This window comes from Coregonus lavaretus (assembly GCF_964263955.1).
Source record: "Coregonus lavaretus genome assembly, chromosome: 13".
Taxonomy (NCBI): Eukaryota; Metazoa; Chordata; class Actinopteri; order Salmoniformes; family Salmonidae; genus Coregonus; species Coregonus lavaretus.
In genome coordinates this window covers 28909294-28932708 of record NC_140000.1, presented here as the reverse complement: position 1 = coordinate 28932708, position 23415 = coordinate 28909294, and the positions used below count along the sequence as shown (strand labels likewise).

The 23415-nt window shown below is 40.7% G+C and overlaps 1 protein-coding gene across 1 annotated transcript in view; it reads right to left on the bottom strand.

The window, feature by feature from the left end:
* Positions 1-23415, bottom strand: part of LOC311140011 (endoribonuclease ZC3H12A-like) — a gene marked incomplete at its 5' end in the record, with an annotated part of 86778 nt that overhangs the window by 14226 nt on the left and 49137 nt on the right. The window contains one exon of the mRNA XM_084174985.1: positions 727-824. Within this exon, the coding sequence (XP_084031111.1) occupies positions 727-824 (98 nt within the window). The remainder of the gene's footprint in view (positions 1-726; positions 825-23415) is intronic.

The following is a 23415-nucleotide window of genomic DNA, read 5'->3' as shown; positions in this document are numbered from 1 at the left end:
CTCATCCACATGGAAATTACTTTGTAACATTTAACTTACTCATATCTACATTCTTATGAGCCCCGATAAGATTAATTAAAGTTATCAAACTGGGGAAATAAAATGGCGGTTTCTTCCACACTACCCCGAAATGAACAAGTGATAATCTGACATGCAAATTATTTGGACACGGTACAAAACATTATTGTATGAGCACTGAGTGATAAAGTAATGGTCTCAAACTCTGTTCCTATTAATAATGAAATGCTCATGCATACAAATTGAGATTTGAAAAGTCAAGTTATGTGAAATAATGTTTAAATACATATTATGTCTGGGAAACCCTGAGTGCAGTTTCTCGAAATATTAGACACATTTCCATCTTCCAATCCCCTGACATGAGAGCCATCTCTGATTATTCAGTGGGAATAATCTTTATGCTTAAAGATGCTGGCACATCCCTCGTGCATGTAGCATACTGACATATATATTTATTTCGGTGGCAAAACTTCCTTGAGAGCTACGGTTTGTGTATCTGCCCAGTGAGCCGTGTAGCTTTGGACCCCGGCTGCCGCTGTGTTTCCACAGTATTTCCACAGCGCTTCCACAGCGTGTTAAACTGGGGGGCATCATCAATCAACGTCACCCCCACATGGGTGCTGCCAAGCACCCAGAGAGAAATACCAGAGTTGGGCAAGACAGAGAACCAGGCCCCCCGCCTCTGAAGATGAGCAGCATACATATTACGCTCCGAGAGGTGGACCCGGTAATGTCCCTTAAGAGCTGCTCCACGCAGAGCTCAGTGGTGCTCAGAGGCTGCCCGGGAACAAGCAACTGCTGCAAGACTGAACACATGAGACTGAACACCACATTAATGCCACATAGATCTGTGGGTGGGCTGCCTCTGCCGATTGAGAGGCCAGGCAAACTACAGCAATTAAAAAGGAAATTATTAACAATTAGCTAGGTTGACGGAAATAAACATGTGTTTTTTGGAGACAGAGAGGTGCGTGTGTATTAAAGAGAGCCTGCACGTGGAGAGCGTTGAATAGTGGAGAGCGCTCGACTTTATGTGCTAAGGACTGTTCCTAGCCCCACAGTGCTGTGCAGGGTTTTTTGCCACCCTCTCCACAATTTAATGTTAATCAATATCTCTGATGTGACGATACCCAGGCTGGGTCTGAAAATGTTACTAACTGTCAAATCCTTGCCTCCTCCATCCTTGTTTCCTCAATTCCTCGCCTTCTGCTCATAGCTCATTGGAGGAGGAGGTCTGAGAGAGGGACCTTGGATCCGTTCTTCCAATGTGCTTTTAGAGGTAGGTGAGGAATTGGGGAAACAAGGATGGAGGATGCAAGGATTTGACAGCTTGTAGTATTTTCAGACACAGCCCTAGTGAGATAGCATTGTTGGCACTTTGTTGTATGTGCTTGGTGAGTGCTTCCTCAGCCCTCTCTCCTCTGAATAGCCATTACATTTGGCAAATGCTGACTTGGAGTGACTGTAATAAATTGTAAAATAAATCAAAATGCGCTGGAGAAAACACACTTGATAAAATCCTCTGACAATTGAATGATAAATGGGCCGGCCGGCCTGTGCCCGGGCGTGCTGTGGGTTGCCTGGAGGTTATTGCTATGTACTTTATCCACTGTTGGCCATTCATCACCTGGGCACACTGGTGGTCATGCTTTCATAGAGAGAACAACACTGAACGCTCGCAGGGCCCCAGTTACAGCCTAAAGGTGTGTTCTGTACAGTACTGGTGAAAAGTTCCCATAACTCAGACCTGTAAGCCTCTCTGGATTCCACAGAATACGTTTCTACGGCGTTCATATTAGTGTAGCAGGTAGGAGTTGGAAGCCCCACAATGTGGAAGGATTTCATTGGCCAGTTCATGTCCTTCTTGCCCCATAGAGATGTACTAGAGAGCTCATCTCATATCTTTGCAATGGCCGCTTCTGTGATAGCATGGCCAGCACCATTGAGGACTATCCATTTTTAAGTAGACAATTTCTTCTTCTACTACTTCTATGAGCGTATTGACAGTTTGTAAATAAACTGATAAGGTGCATACCACCACCTACTGTGCTGGAGTGTGTCAACGTGAGCCCTCTATCCAACTCTATGGCTTGTCCTATGTTTTGTTATCAGGCATTTGGAGAGACGACTTTCTTCCCGTTGCCTGACCAAATAACACCTCCCTACACATGTAAAGCTATTGTATGTAAGGTACAAAGTAAGACCATGAATCCCCAAAATACTACAATGTAAAAACTGTAAAGGATTTGGCCATGTTGCAAATGTGTGCAGATGAAATATGTATAATGAGGATTGGAGTGAAGAAGGTCAGTTCTGCAATTGTGGTAGAGATCATGATCCAGAGTTCTTGAAGTGCCATGTAAGGGTGAAAGAAGTTGAGGTGACGAAAGTTAGGACGGTCCATTGGATGTTCTATGCGGAGGCAACCAAAAGAGGTGAGAAAGCAAGTGAGAGTTGAGAAAGCAAGTTCACGGGTTGCGGATGCACCACAACCCGTGAATGTGTCAAGCAAGACAACCGGCTACGGTGTTTGTTAAAAAGGTGGATTCTGTAGCATTCATTTTAACTGTTATTAACTCTACGTCACAGGTATCAAAGAAATCGAAGAAGTTGTACATCACTGTGGCTGCAGCTGAAAAGTATTTGGGACTTCAGGAGTTTACAGCGGAAGATCTGCAAGGGGTTTTGGCAATGGAAGATGTTCCACCTTCCCAGGCTCCTGAGCCTGAGTAGGGATTAGATTTGGCAGTTTTGTTTTAACAGAAGAAATAGGATGTTTTTTTATTCTTTTTTTTGGGTAGTCTGTATGGATATATTTTCCCCCCAACCCCACAATGTTCCCATTTTTAGGATATTTTTGTTTTCATCCTGCACAGTAGGTGGCAGCAATACAGCTTTTTGAGTGTAGTTTGCCACAAACATTAAAGGTCAACTGCCCCTTAGAAGCAACTTCTCTGGTTTTAAACAGCCTATGTCGCATCGATATGAGTCAGAAACATTAATTCTACTGTCAAAATTAACTACAAAGTGTAAATAGGATAATATTGGTCATAAAGTCAGTCTCGTCCAAAATGGAGTTTTGTAAGTGAGTTCGTCGTGACTTACTTGAGGGTTGGGTATGGATTACTTACATGCCCACTTTTGCCAATGATGAGGTTCGTTCATCTGGCCCCGGGTTACCCCGGTGGGAGGAGTTTGAACCGGGTGAAAAGTGATTGTTTTACATTTTGGAACCGGGCTGCCTCCCGGGCGTGAGCCAGGTGCCCCGCTCTGGCCGACGGCGAAATCGGCTCAAAACAAAAGTGATATAAGGCATGTGGAGTGATGAGTAGGAGTCTGTGTTTTCACATGCAAAAGTGATTGTATGACAGTTTAGCTGACTGATGACCGCAGGCATTCAACTTGCAGTAGTAGATATAATTTCCATGGTAACATGTATTTACATGACATGATGAAACTTTGAAACTGAGTTGCAAAGCTACTTTCGTAGCGAGGCGTTGTAGCGCAAGTGTCTTATGAAATACATTCCAGACACAGGCTCTTGTGATCTTGCCATAACTGATTTGACAGAGAAATATCTTCTAGATAGGATAGCCAGCTGCAGCTATCGCCGAGCTATGCTAGCTAGCTGCTGTCAGCTTGGCTAAACACAAGGTCAGCACAGGCTTTAGCCTACACATATAAATAAATTAGCTGACCATCTTGAGATGGTGAGTCAGTCAGGAGGGGAGAAGTCCTCAACTTCAAAACGTAGTTCTCTCCATAGCAAAGCTAGCTTAGCTTACCTCGCTGTACTCACCTTAGACTGCAGCGCATAAAAAATATCCACCTGCGCAGAGAAGCACGAGATTGAACTCCACTCACCTTTCTTGAGTTTTCCCCTTTAGATAACACTATCAACATTTCGCTCTACTGTGGGAAATGTGATCGAATCAAAGCAATATTAGCCACTTTCAAATCAATGTAATATACCGAAACAAAACGAACTATGCAAGACTTGGTATGCAAAATTAACTGTGCAAGATAATTTTTTGTAGGCAGAGCGCATTGGAGTAGGATTCTATTGCATTGACAGGCACAGCCCAGGCTGGTATTCTACACAGACCGGTGCGCCATAACCAATCAGAACTGCAGTTGGCCTATTATGCAAATAGCCACTGCCATATATGGATCTGTGCCATTCACTTTGAACTGGACTGTGTTTAGGCTACGGTATGAGTGGTCTTGAGTAGATGCGCTTGTTTTCAATCAATCAAATTGATTTAGAAAGCCCTGTTTACATCAGCAGATATCACAAAGTGCTATGCAGAAACCAGCCTAAAACCCCAAACAGCAAGCAATGTAGCTGTAGAAGCATGGTGGCTAGAAAAAACTCCCTAGAAAGGCAGGAACGTAGGAAGAAACCTAGAGAGGAACCAGGCTCTGAGGGGTGGCCAGTCCTCTTCTGGCTGTGCCGGGTGGAGATTATAAGAGTACATGGCCATTAAGACCAGATTGTTCTTCAAGATGTTCAAACGTTCATAGATGACCAGCAGGGTCAAATAATAATCACAGTGGTTGTAGAGGGTGCAACAGGTCAGTACCTCAGGAGTAAATGTCAGTTGGCTTTTCATAGCCGAGCATTCAGAGATCGAGACAGCAGGTACGGGAGAGAGAGAGAGAGAGAGAGAGAGAGAGCGAGTCGAAAACAGCAGGTCCGGGACCAGGTAGCACGTCCGGTGAACAGGTCAGGGTTCCATAGCTGCAGGCAGAAATGTTGAAACTGTGGCCTCGTCCGACGATACCCCCGGACAGGGCCAACCAGGAAGGATATAACCCCACCCACTTTGCCAAAGCACAGCCCCCACACCACTAGAGGAATATCAACAGACCACCAACTTACTACCCTGAGACAAGGCTGAGTATAGCCCACGAAGATCTCCTCCACCGCACGAGCCCAAAAGAGAGATCAAAGCGAGAGCTGCATGTAGCCACGTGTGCACATTTCTTCATATTCTTTGCTAGTTAGTGAGTTATTAGCACAGTTATAGCTAATTTCTAGTCAACAATGGGGGAGTGGTTGCATCCTACAAGATACAAAATGTGTGCATTTCTAGCCATCTTTAAAAAGTGAGTCAGGTAAAGAACTTTTTTTTATGTCTTAAAGGGGCAGTGTTGTATTTTGAGACGTTCTTGAATAAGCTAAATAGCCAATAGGAACAGCGTAGTATAATTTGTCTGATTCTCTGTAATAATGGTATGGGAATATAAAGTAAAGGGGTTTATTGCATCAAACAATACAACATTTTCAGTCACCTCCTTGTCTAAAGGACAAGTGGATAAACTGGTTAATTTCAAGCCCTGCATGTTTTTTTCAAAAGTCTCATGGAATTTAGGCCTACATTGAACACCACACATTGGCTGCTACTGTAGTCTTATTGATGTATGGGATGCATTTTTCTCCATTGTTTCTGATGGTATGCCACTCTGGTAGGCCTACATTATGATAAAATAGCAAAAGTAGCCTACTCGGCCACTGGGGGGGGTGCAGGTTTTCTACAGTTTGATTGTTTGAATGTGTTTTATCGAGAGCTTGGGACTATATGGTTCTATCTGCAAAAAGATGATTCTGAGATATAGTAATTGGCTTTAATGTTCCGAACCCTCATTGGTTTGAATGGTGTCAGCAATTTTTATCTTGTATTCTTTTGAACTTATCAACATGAATTGGGGTATTTAGAGTACTACTAAATACTACATTTCATGCAATTCTATGACACTACTCTCCATGACTGGAGACAATAGCAGAATTTTTAATACCACAAAAATGACAGGGTAGGCTACTCTGCTGACGTTGACAAACTGAGATAAATAAAAATGACCTTGTCTTGAATGCAACCATCTTATCGAGGCCTATGAAAAGGGGAGACACATTTTGTAGGATATGACTTCCATCTAGCCTGGAGGAGGAAATTATTGTTCGAAAACAAATATGCTGTCCACTATAGTGCCAATAAGATACTGTTAGCTTAATAGCCTATTGGAGTTGATCAATTTGATAGTCTAACTATAGACCGGTTAGAGTTTTTTATTTGTCTCCTCTTGCGTTTTTCCAGTAATTGTATTTTGAAATATTGCGATACGCGTATTTCAGATGCTTTACACTGACAGCCACAAATCACCAATCAGCTATTTTATATGCTGAGCGCTGCCCAAGTTGCCTGCTTCCCAACTGTAGGGATTTAATATCTTTCAGAATTTTCTCTGGTTTTTGTAGTACCACCTGCAACTGGACACTGACATGTATACAATACACATTTTTCACAAATTAAGAATGAAGAAAGTATCGCCAAGAACAGGTTAGTTGAATAATTCCTTGCTACACTTTACAGTAGCTAAGCTTTAATGCTGTATGGAGCGTCCTATCACATTACAATTCCATAGCTACTGTACCCAGAGACTTCCAGTAATTTCGCTAAGCTAATGATAAGCTAACTTAAATTATCTTCAAACTGCACGCAGAGACATAAAAATGGTATCCATGTAGGGTGACCACCACATTTAAAATACCCAAATGCGGGATAACAGGATGATTTTGTGGGACTTTCCTACATTAATAAAAATGTTGGCAGCACTCCCCCCTTTGGAGGATAAATAAAATGCATCTTCCAATTGCAACGTCTGCCTATGTCCAAACACATTGTCTCAAGAATTGTTTTTATTTTTAAGAACCTCAAACACCAAGTTAAGCATACCTAATTTCGTGAATCACTGTCAATCGTGAATGATAATTCTTCACTTTTTACTGTAAAACGTCCAAACTGCATCTGCATGCCAGTCATTGGTTCTCAATCAGTTTCATGGCAATATGCATTTAGATCTTCTTGAATTACTGTTTCGTGAGTAAATTAGAGCAAATGGTGTTAACAAACTACACAGCCTTTCTGTATGCATTTTGTTTCAATCAAACCACATTCTACCTAGTGGCGTTAAGTTTTGGCTGCATGAGAATTCTTTTTTGAATAATCAACTATCCATCGTAAAATCTCATAAGAAATTAGGTGGTGTTTTGGTGTAAAAGTAACGTTATGCTATTATATTTGGTTCTGTTATGTAGAATACTAATGAATTATTATGTGATCTTCCAAGACATTGATTCAGCTTTGATCTTACCTTACAAAACGAGTGGCACCATTGTGGCGGAGCAACGCTCCAATGGCAGCAGCACTACTAAAACCGAATGAGCTAACTGAAGCATACCAAGCCAACTCTTTTGCCCCATGCAAAAGTTGGTGATGCAGAAACGAGAGACCACATGTATGGCTGTTTTATGAAAAATCTGTGGATATTTGGTCAAGGAAACATTTCTGGTTGGTCTCAGGGAATGTAAAACAGGGTAATGCTTAATTTAAATGGGTCCTCATTACAGTGTAGTTACATCTGTAATTACACTAACAAGTATTGTAGTTAATTGAAATAACAATATAGTTACACTGTAATAACAACATGTAACTAGTGGTAATTGCAGTCTGTCATTACAGATGTGTAACAGCAAATGCATGTTACCATGCTAGTTACAAATGGGCAAGTTTCCACTAAATTCACCAATTTTGTGTTTAGTTTCTTCTCAGCTGCATCTAATTCAGTATTAACTGTCACAAGGTTCTCTTGTAATCTCTTGTGGCCAGATGCGCTGGGTGTCTTAGATTACAAAAGTAGGGTGATCATCAGGCTCTAATTACCTATCTGAGAATGCACACTCTTCAAAATCTTCACTCAATGTTGTTAATATCACTTGCTCCCAAAAAGTGTACCATCTGGGTTAACCTGGTTGACAAAAAGAGATCAGATATACAGTACAAGTCAAAAGTTTGGACACACCTACTCATTCAAGGGTTTGTCTTTATTTTTTACTATTTTCTACATTGTAGAAAAATAGTGAAGACATCAAAACTATTAAATAACACATATGGAATCATGTAGTAACCAAAAAAGTGTTAAACAAATACAAATATATTTCATATTTTAGATTCTTCAAAGTAGCCACCATTTGCCTTGATGACAGCTTTGCACACTCTTGGCATTCTCTCAACCAGCTTCACCTGAAATGCTTTTCCAACAGTCTTGAAGGAGTTCCCACATATGCTGAGCACTTGTTGGCTGCTTTTCCTTCACTCTGTGGTCCAACTCATCCCAAACCATCTCTAGTGGGTTGAGGTCAGGGGATTGTGGAGGCCAGGTCATCTGATGCAGCACTCCATCACTCTCCTTCTTGGTCAAATAGCCCTTACACAGGCTGAAGATGTGTTGGGTCATTAAAATACATGATTGTCCCACTAAACGCAAACCAGATGGGATGGCGTATCACTGCAGAATGATGTGGTGGCCATGCTGGTTAAGTGTGCCTTGAATTCTAAACAAATCACTGACAGTGTAACCAGCAAAGCACCCCCCACACCATCACACCTCCTCCTCCATGCTTCACGGTGGGAACCACACATACGGAGATCATCCGTTCACCTACTCTGCGTCTGACAAAGACACAGCGGTTGGAACCAAAAATCTCAAATTTGGACTCATCAGACCAAAGGACAGATTTACACCGGTCTAATGTCCATTGCTTGTGTTTCTTGGCCAAGGCAAGTCTCTTCTTATTATTGGTGTCCTTTACATTTTAGTCATTTAGCAGACGCTCTTATCCAGAGCGACTTACAGTTAAGTGAGTGCATACATATTTTTTTTTCTTCATACTGGCCCCCCGTGGGAAACGAACACACAAACCTGGAGTTGCAAACGCCATGCTCTACCAACTGAGCTACACGGGGCCTTTAGCAGTGGTTTCTTTGCAGCAATCCAACCATGAAGGCCTGATTCATGCGGTCTCCTCTGAACAGTTGATATTGAGATGTGTTACTTGAACTCAGTGAAGCATTTATTTGGGCTGCAATTTCTGAGGCTGGTAACTCTTATGAACTTATCCTCTGCAGCAGAGGTAACTCTGGGTCTTCCTTTCTTGTGGTTGTCCTCATGAGAGCCAGTTTCATCATAGCACTTGATGGTTTTTGCAACTGCACTTGAAGAAACTTTCAAAGTTCTTGAAATGTTCCGTATTGACTGACCTTCATGTCTTAAATTAATGATGGACTGTTGTTTCACTTTGCTTATTTGAGCTGTTCTTGCCATAATACGAACCTGGTCTTTTACCAAAAAGGGCTATCTTCTGTATACCACCCCTACCTTGTCACAACACAACTGATTGGCTCAAATGCATTAAGAAGAAAGAAATTCCACAAATTAACTTTTAAGAAGGCACACCTGTTAATTGAAATGCATTCCAGGTGACTACCTCATGAAGCTGGTTGAGAGAATGGCAAGAGTGTGCAAAGCTGTCATCAAGGCAAATGGTGGCTACTTTGAAGAATCTCAAATATAATATTTTGATTTGTTTAACACTTTTTTGGTTACTACATGATTCCATATGTGTTATTTCATAGTTTTGATGTCTTCACTTTTATTCTACAATGTAGAAAATAGTAAAAATAAAGAAAAACCCTGGAATGAGTAGGTATGTCCAAACTTTTGACTGGTACTGTAAGTCAACCTCACATACTGGGGTCTACCATACATGTGTCATCCCAGATTATAATAAAAAATATATAATTTATTATAAATATGTACATTACCCATTATGACAACCTGAACCTCCTTGCCATCCAATTGAGAGGATAAACCCACACGTACACCACAGACTACATGTAATATCTGCATAAGCACAATGTAATTACTAGGTGTTACACAGTATTTAACTAGATAAAATTAATTGTATCTTGAGGGGTACTTCCAGTGCATTCGGAAAGTATTCAGACCCCTTCCATTTTTCCACATTTTGTTACGTTACAGCCTTATCATAAAATGTATTAAATAAAAAAATGTCCTCATCAATCTACACACAATACCCCATAATGACAACGCGAAAACTGGTTTTAGAAATGTTTGCTAATTTATTAAAAATAAAAAAACAGAAATACCTTATTTACATAAGTATTCAGACTCTTTGCTATGAGACTCGAAATTGAGCTCAGGTGCATCCTGTTTCCATTGATCATCCTTGAGATGTTTCTACAACTTGATTTGAGTCCACCTGTGGTAAATTCAATTGATTGGACATGATTTGGAAAGGCACACACCTGTCTATATAAGATCCCACAGTTGACAGTCCATGTCAGAGCAAAAACCAAGCCACGAGAACGAAGGAATTGTCCGTAGAGCTCCGAGACAGGATTGTGTCGAGGCACAGATCTGGGGATAGGAACCAAAAAAATTCTGCACCATTGAAGGACCCAGGAACACAGTGGCCTCCGTCATTCTTAAATGGAAGAAGTTTGGAGCCACCAAGACTCTTCCTAGAGCTGGCCGCTCGGACAAACTGAGCAATCGGGGGAAAAGGGCCTTGGTAAGGGAGATGACCAAGAACCCAGTGGTCACTCTGACAGAGCTCCAGAGTTCCTCTGTGGAGATGGGAGAACCTTCCAGAAGGATAACCATCTCTGCAGCACTCCACCAATCAGGCCTTTATGGTAGAGTGGCCAGACGGAAGCCACTCCTCCGTAAAAGGCACATGACAGCCCACTTGGAGTTTGCCAAAAGGCACCTAAAGGACTCTCAGACCATGAGAAACAAGATTCTCTGGTCTGATGAAACCAAGATGGAACTCTTTGGCCTGAATGTCAAGCATCACGTCTGGAGGAAACCTGGCACCATCCCTACGGTGAAGCATGGTGGTGGCAGCATCATGCTGTGGAGATTTTTTTCAGCTGCAGGGACTGTGAGACCAGTCAAGATTGAGGGAAAGATGAACGGAGCGAAGTACAGAGAGATCCTTGATCAAATCAAATCTTATATGTCACATACACGTGTTTAGCAGATGTTATAGCGGGTGTAGCGAAATGCTTGTGCTTCTAGCTCCGACAGTGCAGTAATATCTAACAATTTCACAACATATACCCAATACACACAAAAAAGTAGGAATGGGATTTAAGAATATATGCATGTATGGACAAACAATGACAGAGCGGCATGGACTAAGATACAGAAGAATATTATAGAATAGAATGCATTATATACATATGAGATGAGTAGTGCAATATATGTAAACATTATTAAAGTGACTAGTGTTCCATTTCTTAGAGTGGCCAGTGATTTCAATAGGCAGCAGCAGCTTCTAATGTGCTAGTGATGGCTATTTAACAGTCTGATGGCCTTGAGATAGAAGCGGTTTTTCATTCTCTCGGTCCCAGCTTTGATGCACCGGTACTGACCTCGCCTTCTGGATGATAGCGGGGTGAACAGTCAGTGGCTCGGGTGGTTGATCTTTTTGGCCTTCCTGTGACATCTGGTGCTGTATGTGTCTTGGAGGGCGGGTAGTTTGCCCCCGGTAATACGTTTGGCAGACTGCACCAACCGCTGGAGAGCCCTCGGTTGTGGGCGGTGCAGTTGCCGTACCAGGCAGTGATACAGCCCGACAGGATGCTCTCAATTGGGCATCTGTAAAAGTTTGTGAGGGTTTTAGGTGATAAGCCAAATTTCTTCAGCCTCCTGAGGTTGAAGAGGCTCTGTTGCGCCTTCTTCACCACACTGTCTGCGTGGGTGGACCATTTCAGTTTGTCGGTGATGTGTATGCCAAGGAACTTGATGTTTTCCACCTTCTCCACTGCGGTCCCGTAAATGTGGAAAGGGGGGTGCACCCTCTGCTGAAAACCTGCTCCAGAGCGCTCAGGACCTTAGAATGGGGTGAAGTTTCATCTTCCAACAGGACAACGACCCTAAGCACACAACCAAGACAACGCAGGATTGGCTTCGGGACAAGTTTCTGAAAGTCCTTGAGTGGCCCAGCCAGAGCCTGGACTTGAACCCGATCTAACATCTCTGGAGAGACCTGAAAATAGCTGTGTAGCGACACTCTCCATCCAACCTGACAGAGCTTGAGAGGATCTGCAGAGAAGAATGGGAGAAACTCCCCAAATACAGGTGTGCCAAGGTTGTAGCGTCATACCCAAGAATATTTTAGACTGTAATCGCTGCCAAAGGTGCTTCAACAAAGTACTGATTAAAGGGTCTGAATACTTGTGTAATTGTGATATTTCAGTTTTTTATTTTTAATACATTTGCAACATTTCTAAAATCCTGTTTTTGCTTTGTCATTATGGGCTATTGTGTGTAGATTGATGAGGGGGGAAAAACAATTGAATCCAGTTTAGAATAAGGAAAATGTCAAGTGGTTTGAATACTTGTATGAATTCACTGTATATAGTACATTACCCATCCTGACAACATGGCCCTTATTTTAAGTTTCCAGAAGTGCCATCCAAGTGGGAGGATAAACACACTAGTACATCACAGAGTACATGTAATATATGCATAAGTACAATGCAATTAATAGGTGTTACACAGGATTTAGCTAGTTAAAATTAAGTGTATTTCTATGTAATTACTTATTACTCAGTACCAAGTGAAAATACCTACCACAACAATAAGGATTGTTATTGTTAATACATTTATTAAGTAGATTAAACAAAGATATAGGCCTACTTAATAACATAAATCTGTAGCCTACAGTATGTTGAGTAGCCTAGATCATTGTTTCCCAACTCCAGTCCTGGAGTATCCCCAACAGTACACATGCTTGTTGTAGCCCTGATTCAAACATAGAGGGCTTGATGATTAGTTGACAAGTTGAATCAGGTGCGTTTGTCAGGGGCTTCAATAAAAATATGTACTGTTGGGGGTACTCGAGGACTGGAATTGGGAAACACTGGCCTAGATAGCTAATTTAATTCATCGGTTTCTTTCTTGTAATTATTTTCCCATCCTGGAGTCTGAGATCTTGTAGGAATCTGTGGTAGAGAAGAATATATGACAATTTAGCATAGACATTCTATTACCCCTACTTATCATCATGATTTATATAGTTTAGGCATATAGCTAGGCTTACCTAGCTACCTAGTTAGTTGTTGTGTTATCCCACTAGCAATAATAGTGCTTGCTAACCCTGAGAACGAACCCAGCTAACATTAGCTAGCTAGTTAGCTAGCGAGTAGCGACTATAGCATAATTGCCAGCTTTAGGTAGCTACAGTGAGGGAAAAAAGTATTTGATCACCTGCTGATTTTGTACATTTGCCCACTGACAAAGACATGATCAGTCTATAATTTTAATGGTAGGTTTATTTGAACAGTGAGAGATAGATGTTATACATTTATTTGCATTTTAATGAGGGAAATAAGTATTTGACCCCCTCTCAATCAGAAAGATTTCTGGCACCCAGGTGTCTTTTATACAGGTAACGAGCTGAGATTAGGAGCACACTCTTAAAGGGAGTGCTCCTAATCTCAGCTTGTTACCTGTATAAAAGACACCTGTCCACAGAAGCAATCAATCAATCAGATTCCAAACTCTCCACCATGGCCAAGACCAAAGAGCTCTCCAAGGATGTCAGGGACAAGATTGTAGACCTATACAAGGCTGGAATGGGCTACAAGACCATCGCCAAACAGCTTGGTGAAAAGGTGACAACAGTTGGTGCGATTATTCGCAAATGGAAGAAACACAAAAGACCTGTCAATCTTCCTCGGCCTGGGGCTCCATGCAAGATCTCACCTCGTGGAGTTGCAATGATCATGAGAACGGTGAGGAATCAGCCCAGAACTACACGGGAGCATCTTGTCAATGATCTCAAGGCAGCTGGGACCATAGACACCAAGAAAACAATTGGTAACACACTACGCTGTGAAGGACTGAAATCCTGCAGCGCCCGCAAGGTCCCCCTGCTCAAGAAAGCACATATACAGGCCCGTCTGAAGTTTGCCAATGAACATCTGAATGATTCAGAGGAGAACTGGGTGAAAGGGTCAGATGAGACCAAAATCGAGCTCTTTGCCATCAACTCAACTCGCCATGTTTGGAGTAGGAGGAATGTTGCCTATGACCCCAAGAACACCATCCCCACCGTCAAACATGGAGGTTGAAACATTTATGCAAAATCCCTCTTGAGATGTGTGCAAACCTGGTGGCCAACTACAAGAAACGTCTGACCTCTGTGATTGCCAACAAGGGTTTTGCCACCAAGTACTGAGTCATGTTTTGCAGAGGGGTCAAATACTTATTTCCCTCATTAAAATGCAAATCAATTTATGACATTTTTGACATGCATTTTTCTGGATTTTTTTGTTGTTATTCTGTCTCTCACTGTTCAAATAAACCTACCATTAAAATTATAGACTGATCATGTCTTTGTCAGTGGGCAAACGTACAAAATCAGCAGGGGATCAAATACTTTTTACCCTCACTGTTGCTAGCTAGCCAAGGTTAGAAAACTAGCTAGCTACCTAACGTGTTAGCTAATCCCAAAAACTCAACAGATTGCATGGAAATTCTGTAGATGGTAACTAGCTAGCTAGCTTAGTTGGTAGGCCAAACAAAAATGCCAGCTAAGGTTTTCTATGTAGTTACAGTTAGCTAGCTAGCAAACGCTAGCTACCTAACGTTAGTGAACTACCTATGCTAAATCGTCAAGCAGAATTCATGTATCCAAAATAGCAAAACAAATTGCATGGAAAACTTATTTTCTCTCTCCTGTGTTGACGTTTTTGACCTACAACACATGGCAATCTTTCATATCTGGATTTTGCACACTGATCTTCTTGACCCTGTTCTTTGCGCACTGTCACATGTCGTCAGTGTCAACACATGGGCACGTTTGAGGTCATCCTTATTTTTAGCGTGATGGGCAGATCTTGACATGATGCCTTAATTTCTGGGATAAATAAATAATTGCACCATTGCATCCCATCCAAAAGTGAGAATGTTCCTCAACAGTGAAACCCTTGCAAGGTTACATGATGGAATAAGTGTTTGTCTTATGATAATTTTTTGTGCATTTATAAACCATTATTCAACCAAGCTTACAATTTGGCAAGCATGAATGACTATTTCACAATTTTAACCATACAGTAACTGTTTATTAATGTGTCTAAAAATGTTTAATTGATGGTTAAAGTAATTGATCCATTGTCAAATGCACCGTTAAATGATTTAACAATTTCAAGTATTTTAAAAAAAAGTGAATCGTTTGTGAAACCGTTTTTGCCATTGGGCAAGGGCATCAGACTCAAGAGCCCTTTATTGCTGAGTTATGTCAAGGAGGTGGTCGGTTTTCTATTGGCTAACACTTTGTTTGTGCAGGCTAAAATATGGTGCGGTCCGTGCAATCCTGGATCATTGGGACATCCCTATCCCATTGAAGTGGACATTTAAAATGGTTAAGGTAAGGGTTAGGGTCAAGATTAGGGTTTAGGGTAAGGATGTCCCAAGGTTCCTGGATAGCACCAATATGGTGTGTTGGAATGCTATCAGAAACTTTAACATTTGTATAAAGCATAGTAACAAGCATTCATTGTTAGACCTCTGTAATTATAGACTGCAATTATTACATTTACGTCATTTAGCAGACGCTCTTATCCAGAGCGACTTACAGTTAGTGCATACATTATTCTTTTTAATTTTCATACCCCATGGGAATCGAACCCACAACCCTGGCGTTGCAAACGCCATGCTCTACCAACTGAGCTACCTCCCTGCCGGCCATTCCCTCCCCTACCCTGGACGACGCTGGGCCAATTGTGCACCGCCCCATTGGTCTCCCGGTTGCGGCCGGCTACAGCAGAGCCTGGATTCGAACCAGGATCTCTAGTGGCACAGCTAGCACTGCGATGCAGTGCCTTAGACCACTGCGCCACTCGGGAGATTATCACCAGTTACCTGTTGTTATTAGAGTGAAACTATGAATTATTACAATTAATAACAATACTTTGTAATAAGGACCCCTTAAAATGAAGCGTTATCCCAAAATAGTTAGAAAGGGAGACTTATAAAAACGGGATTGAGTGAAGTAGTAGCAAATATGTTGAATGAGCAACTAATGAGCATGGAGAGCCTCACAAGTTTGACGAAATTAGCTTATATCTTTCAGTCTAATATGGCTATTTACTTACTTTTGTAGCTCTTCGTCAGAAGCACACTTCTTGTAAGTAGTTAGGCCTAACAGTCCGCTCCAAGTTTAGCTGGAATTTAACGCAAAAGGATTTGAGAAATGTGATTGGATGAAGATAGGCCAATGACATTGACCTACGTCTCCTCTTGCGATGTGCAGAAATCAGATCTCAACAATGATTGGAGAAGTGTTTAACATCACCCGTAGGCTACCACATCCTTATTATATACAGTGCCTTTAGAAAGTATTCATACCCCTTGACCTATTCCACATTTTGTTGTGTTACAGCCTGAATTAAACAATTATAACATTTTTTTCTCACCCATCTACACACAATACCCCATAATGAGAAAGTGAAAACGTCTAAATTTTTTTGTGCAAATGTATTGAAAATGAAATACAGATATCTAATTTACATAAGTATTCACACCCCTGAGTCAATACATGTTAGAATCACCTTAGGATAAAAAGAAACGGAATAGAGCTAAGCACATCCTAGAGGAAAATCCTAGAGGAAAACCTGGTTCAGTCTGCTTTCCAACAGACACTGGGAGACAAATTCACCTTTCAGCAGGACAATAACCTAAAACACAAGGCCAAATATACACTGGAGTTGCTTACGAAGACAATGTTGAATGTTCCTGAGTGGCCTGGTTACAGTTTTAACTTAAATCGGCTTGAAAATCTATGGCAAGACTTGAAAATAGCTATCTAGCAACGATCAACAACCAACTTGACAGCACTTGAAGAATTGTAAAAATAGTAATGTGAAATATTGTACAATCCAGGTGTGCAAAGCTCTTAGAGACTTACCCAGAAAGACTCACAGCTGTAATCGATGCCAAAGGTGATTCTAACATGTATTGACTCAGGGGGTTGATTACCTATGTAATCAAGATATATATAGAATGTTTCTTCCACTTTGACATTACAGTGTATTTTGTGTAGATCGTTGACAAAAAAATACAATTAAATCCATTTTAATCCCCAAATGTTAAAAAGGTCAAGGGGTGTGAATACTTTCTGAAGGCACTGTATGTTATGATGAGGGGTGCATTTTCCTGGCATGGTTTACGTCCACTTGTAGAATCTATGCCAAGGTGCATTGAAGCTGTTTTGGCAGCTCGTGGTGGCCCAACACCCTATTAAGACACTTTATGTTGGTGTTTCCTTTATTTTGGCAGTTACCTGTATGTGCTTATAATAAAACTCAATCCACAGTTATGTTTTAGAAACTATTGATCCTGTTGCTAAATTATGCTACCGGGTGTGTTTTGAACATTGAAAGCGGGCTCCTGTGGTCAATAAAACATTTTGCCTGCCTCTCAGGCCCCCACGGGCTTCGGCCCCTGAATTAATCCGGCTGAGGACTACAAACCACTAGAAAACATCCTTTGGTGGGTACATAGCCACAGCCCCAATCCTCCTCCTCAATGTTCCAATAATTTATTTATTGGGTTGAGACTTTCATTCTACAGTCAGAAAATGACTTTTGTCCTGTTGGTTCATTTATTTACATGGGCTGGGGTACATTCTAGAGAAGCATTCATGGAAAATTATTGCTTTGAACACATTTCTGAGCAAATCTCTATGAAGGAAGTACAGTGACAATATCTCATTAGAATATTCAATATTGGAAAGTTTGGAAAGTTTGATGGTATTGTTTTTTACACTCTTCTTTGGTCAGTTTAAAAGCGTGTTTATCAAAATACTGTAGTATTCATAAAAAAAAACATGAAGCATTTCTTCTTCTTAAAATCAGTAGTTTAGTTCTGAAAGTGATAGATAAAAGCAGTTCAACAGTCTTGTGACAATGGAAATAAACACGACGGACATACCTTTCTTGGTAAATTAAATTCCCCTGAAAAGCTCCCTTACCAAGTGCAAGTCTCCCAGTTTTAATGCGTACATATTCATGAGCCAGCAGGGTTTCTGTAAAACTGTATTAAATATTCAGACACAGGGAATTTGCTTATATAAACAAGTTAAACTACTTTCTGCGAAACTAAGTCTGCAACGATTTACTGAATTAATTTGAACATTTTGAACATTTTGAGTAATTCCATAACTGAGCATTTCCTACCCTTGTCCTTGTTTAGGTTCAGATATCTCCCTTGTAGTCAGTGGTAGCTTATTCTACATTTTCATACTTTATACACTCCTAGATTTATTGGGTTATAGACCTTTCTCCAGGTTGCTCATTAATTATGGAGAAGGATTTGAGATAAGACCATAGGGTTGTTCCATTTGATTTCAATGACTTTTTGACCGCACCCCTTTTGATTTGAACAAAACTTTCCATACATATTTGCCCATGGTAGAAGTGGTCAGAAAGTGACTTTTTTGGACCTCTGTAGCTCAGCTGGTAGAGCACGGCGCTTGTAACGCCAAGGTAGTGGGTTCGATCCCCGGGACCACCCATACACAAAAATGTATGCACGCATGACTGTAAGTCGCTTTGGATAAAAGCGTCTGCTAAATGGCATATTATTATTATTATTTATTATAAAACATTCAGGAGATAGTGGTACTCAAAGGTGATCATTTTGCATACCCACCATGCCATGAGCCATCCATCTCTCCATCGCTGTAAAAGATTAACGGTTGAGTTTTATATCATTTAAAAGCGTACAAACAGGGTTGTCAAACTATTTTATAATGAAATCTATGTTTTTTAATAAAAACATTTTTTTTTTTTGAACCTTTCAATTATCTTAAGACGCGTAAAGTGAGATATTTGTATTTTTTGCATATGTTGTAGTTTAGACGCTAATTTACATAATCTGAGGTGTTTGTGTTGTGCCCGCCATTGTTTGAGACACAGCATGCTCTTGAATAAAGGATGGGTGTCATTTCAATCATATAAATATAATTCATAGAATGGACCTATCCCTTCAGACCACTGCAATTTAGCCGGTACACCATTTACATTTAAATTTAATTAACATTTTTACGTCCAATTACTACCACAAACATGTCTGCGGGTCCACCTACCGTCGAATGTCATCTTAAATTCTATTGTATATATTTCTATGATTTCAATAGGTTTCCTATGGAAGATTGACAGTGAAATGTAAAACAATTTATATTCCCATTCAAGTCAACATTCTCTGATATGTGGACCTCAAACCATATTTGTGATACGATTTAAAGTTGAAATGTTGTTCCCATTTTAGTACATTTATCAGCCAAAACATGACACCCACCCTGTATTCAAGAGCATGCTGTATCTCAACCAATGGCGAGCACAACACAGACACCTCAGATTATGTAAAATAGGGTCTCAGCTGCAACATGAGAAAACAAAAACCCAGAGTTTACGTATTTTTTAATAATTGACGTTAAAGGTAAACATTTATAGAAATGATCAAATAGTTTGACAACCCTGTTTGTAAGCTTTAAAATTATATCAAACTCAACCGTTTATCTTTTTCAGTGATGAAGACATGGATGTCTCATGTGGTGGGGTATGCAAAATGGGTCAACTTTGGACAACTCTATCTCCACTTCTGAAATAAACATGTACTCCAAGAAAGTATTCATGAAAATATTTCCCTGCAGATGGACACCGGAAAGCGCAACCAAGGCAGGCCAAAAACAACGTGGGGACAGACAGTGGTGGCTGAGCTGGAAGAGATGTCGCTCATGGGACAGGTTACAAGCTGCGGTCTCATCCAGGTGGACTAAGTACATGTAAGTAAATAAGTGAAAATATGATCGTTACCGGCTCCAAAGGGTTATCATTACATTACGGTAACTGCAAAACATAAACATGGAGTACAAAACAGCTTTTGCAACTTTTTAACTGCAGGTGTGTACGAGGCCTCACTGACTGCAGAGGGTGGAAGTGAAGAATTGCCGCGCATGGCTCTCACAGTGGAAGAAAGAAGCACATATTATCAGGGTAGAAGAGGAAACAACAAAGCAAAGACCAGAGATACAATAAACACACACCAAACGCACCAACTACAAAGACCGTAAGTGACAGAGCTCAGACTGTTACATCTGGTAGCGACGGACATCTTGTCCAAAGTGTTACCTCAGCGTGTAAGGACTTTGTGCTTTTCTTTCTAGTTGCCACCCTGTGTTTTTCAGTCATCTGTCAAGAAAGATGTCTGTGTACTGCTTTCACCGCCTTTGTCTCATAAATTCAACTTCTTTCATCCACAAGACTACAGAGAATTGTCACTCGACGGAAATAGAGCCATTGTGTTTTTGTTTTTTCACAACAAAGCTCTTCCCATATCAAAACCGCAATGGATCTGTACGTACCTTGAAGTCTCAGCCATATTTAGAAATCATGTAAATCAAGCCCAGATTTTATACTGGAAAAGTTGTTGACTAGCATACATCAAGAGCTGTCAGAATAATGATGATGACTGGAGAGAAGCGTAACTATTTCCTTGCAGACTCATCAAGGAGGAAAGTGGATCTAGTCTGCACTTTGTTTGGATTACATGACATTGATTATGGAGGAACTATTAGGGTTGAATCATTTAATGGCATTCCTCGTAATTACTTTGGAAATTAGAGCCCTGTGAGACCGATTTTGCCAATATTGGTCTAAGGATGGAAATGGCCACCTACTGACCGAATGTACATGTATTTCATCGCAAAACTAAAAGTTTTGCGAAATCAATACATAATTGCTCGGGGATTAAAAATACTGTGTCGGTACACTGCTCATGCAGACTGAAGCTGTGGATCAATAGGAAAAATGCATCTGGATCACAACAGGAGAGAAGGAGGACGAATCAATAGTAAGCACATTTCCAGCAATTGAAAGCGCCATTGACTATTTAATTAGGCGATTCAAAAAAAAAAAAAAAGGTGCATCAAAGGATCCTGATAAAGAACCATTGATAGCCCTTGATGTGACTCTTAGACAAAGGTTGTATCCCAAATTGCACCCTATTCCCTTTAAAGTGCACTACCTTTGACCAGGGCCCATAAGGCTTTGTTCAAAAGCAGTGCACTACAGTAGGAAATAGAGTGCCATTTGGAAACAAGCAGCAGCTGCAGATGGGAAAAACATCACTGTTATTCATCTTCATTTTATATATTCATTGTGATTTTACTCTTATTTCGAAAGTGGAAAATACTCAGGGAGCAGTGTGCGGTAAATGCATTTCAGAGGGTCTTTGAACTTTCTATTTCAGTCAGTCCTGTGATCTTTCAAAGAATCTGATGTTACTGGTGTCCTTGAGGGTAACAAGTGGCAGTGGCATTTTAGGGAGCATTGGGGGAATGCACTGGAGAGAGACTTGAGTGGGAGGTAATTATATTTAATGAGAATAGTAGCTACAGTTAGGGCATTTTAGATGGGAGACATAAGGCATTTTATGTTGTTGTTGACGGCATGTAAATGAATCCTTATGTACTTGTAAAGGGGTGTACAGTAGGTGAAGATATTCTTAATGTTCTCTGTCTGCAAGTCCACTGTATCAACAGATGGCAAAATTGATCAATCAGCTAGCTGTACGGTGTCCATCTTAGGACAGCCTCATATGGACACCTTTTCAGTTTATTAAAGATTGAACTCATGTTTCTTAGTTATTATACGTGTAAAGTGGGAAGAGGGACATCTGTCATATGGCCTGTTGTTTCATTGAGTCACTCAGACTTTGTTCATCACAACGCTCTCCTCCAGGCAAGGTGAGTACGGGTTTCCTCACAGGGGTGTAACCCAAATATGGGGGGCTAAAGATAGAAAATGGCTTTGCAGGGGGGGGGGGGGGGGGGGGGCAGAATAATCACATCCACTGACCAGGAAAGCAGCAATGCATATGGAGAAAAACAGCTGATTCATGAGAAAGTGAAAAAAGTACCATCAATCTGATGGATGAGTGTGGAAGGAGGGGAAAAAGCACTTACGGCACTGAAGCCCACACTTCTGGGTGTTTGAGATTGCCTCATGATGACATCAATTATTTAGGTAAGGTTGTCTCCACTGACCTTGAAAGCCCCCTCACGTTGTGCTGATATTTGGGTTAACAGGGGTTTATGGGAATTGAATGCCCCTGAACAGACTTCCTATTCTTGACCTCACAGAATGTGCTCTTCCACTTGTATCCTAATCAATATCCTTCTCAGTTCAGGTGAGGAGATTCTCTGAGAGAAAAAAGGTATGAATGATGGGTTTGAAAAGTTTGGATGCTGCTTTGAACCCAGAAGCACAGGGAAACTCAAACTTGATCAAGCTTTTGATGGTGTGATTGCAGCTCGGTGAGCAGTCAGCAATACAGGAGTTTTTTATCAAAAGAAAGGGAGTGACTAATATCCAATATTGAGAAAAGGCTGTTTGGCTTTGACTTTTGGCTAAAGTTAGCATTTGATGATAGCAGCCAGGTTAAACAAAACCAAATAATAGATTGCGGTCTCTCCTTGTCAAAAGACTGGGTAAGCAAACAAATATGTCATTTTGAAATTTAAAGGTGCAATATGCAGAAATTGCTCCGCCATTTCCTGGTTGCTAAAATTCTAATAGCTTGCCTAATTTCAGATTATGTGACAAAACAAGCAGTCATTGTCTAGAGAATCATTGTACCTTCTACACGGCAGTGAAATATATTTTCCATAAGCACAAATATTGTATTTTCAGCTGTTTGAAGCTGGTGTACAAAAACCTGAAGTAAAAGACGCAAAAACAAAACTTAAGAATTGGAAGCATAGAAATAGCGCACATAAAACAGATCTACCACTTCTTAGACTTGCTTTAAATGCCAATGACAGATCTATAACTCACACTTCTATGTGAATTTGGTCAGGTTGCCCAAAAAGTTACATATTGCAGCTTTATGTAAATTATTCCTTTAAGTCATTAATTTGGTTGATCAAGTTCATTACTTCTAATCATCAGATATCTTTGTCTCTAAGTATTTTCGGAGACTTCTTCAAGCACTAGGAGCTCAGAACATTGGTTTAGGAAGGGGCCATACCAGCACCCATTGCAGTGCCCCTCCATTGCCCCAAATTCCTCATACAGTAAATTCTACACATACAGAATAAGACTCCTGTCCTTTATTGAGATTTATTAATGGTTATCAACAGCATCTGACTTTCATAAATCCTCATCAACAGCCACAGGGTATGTTCAGAGCTACTAAATCAGTGTATTCATCCATAGATTTGAAATATTCTGACGAGTCCCTGGAGGCTTGAAGGCAATACAGGCTTATTTACCGCGACATATCAAACACACCTTGCATTTTAATTCCGAGACAGGCAAGAAGATGAAGCGTTATGTATCTTGTTCAAGCTGTATCAATCTTTCGCTCCAGTTCACTTTTATATAGAGGGATAGTCAAGTATGTTCAAGAGTGCTAGTATAGCAAATTTAGATTTCAGTTACTCCAAACAGAGGTCACGAT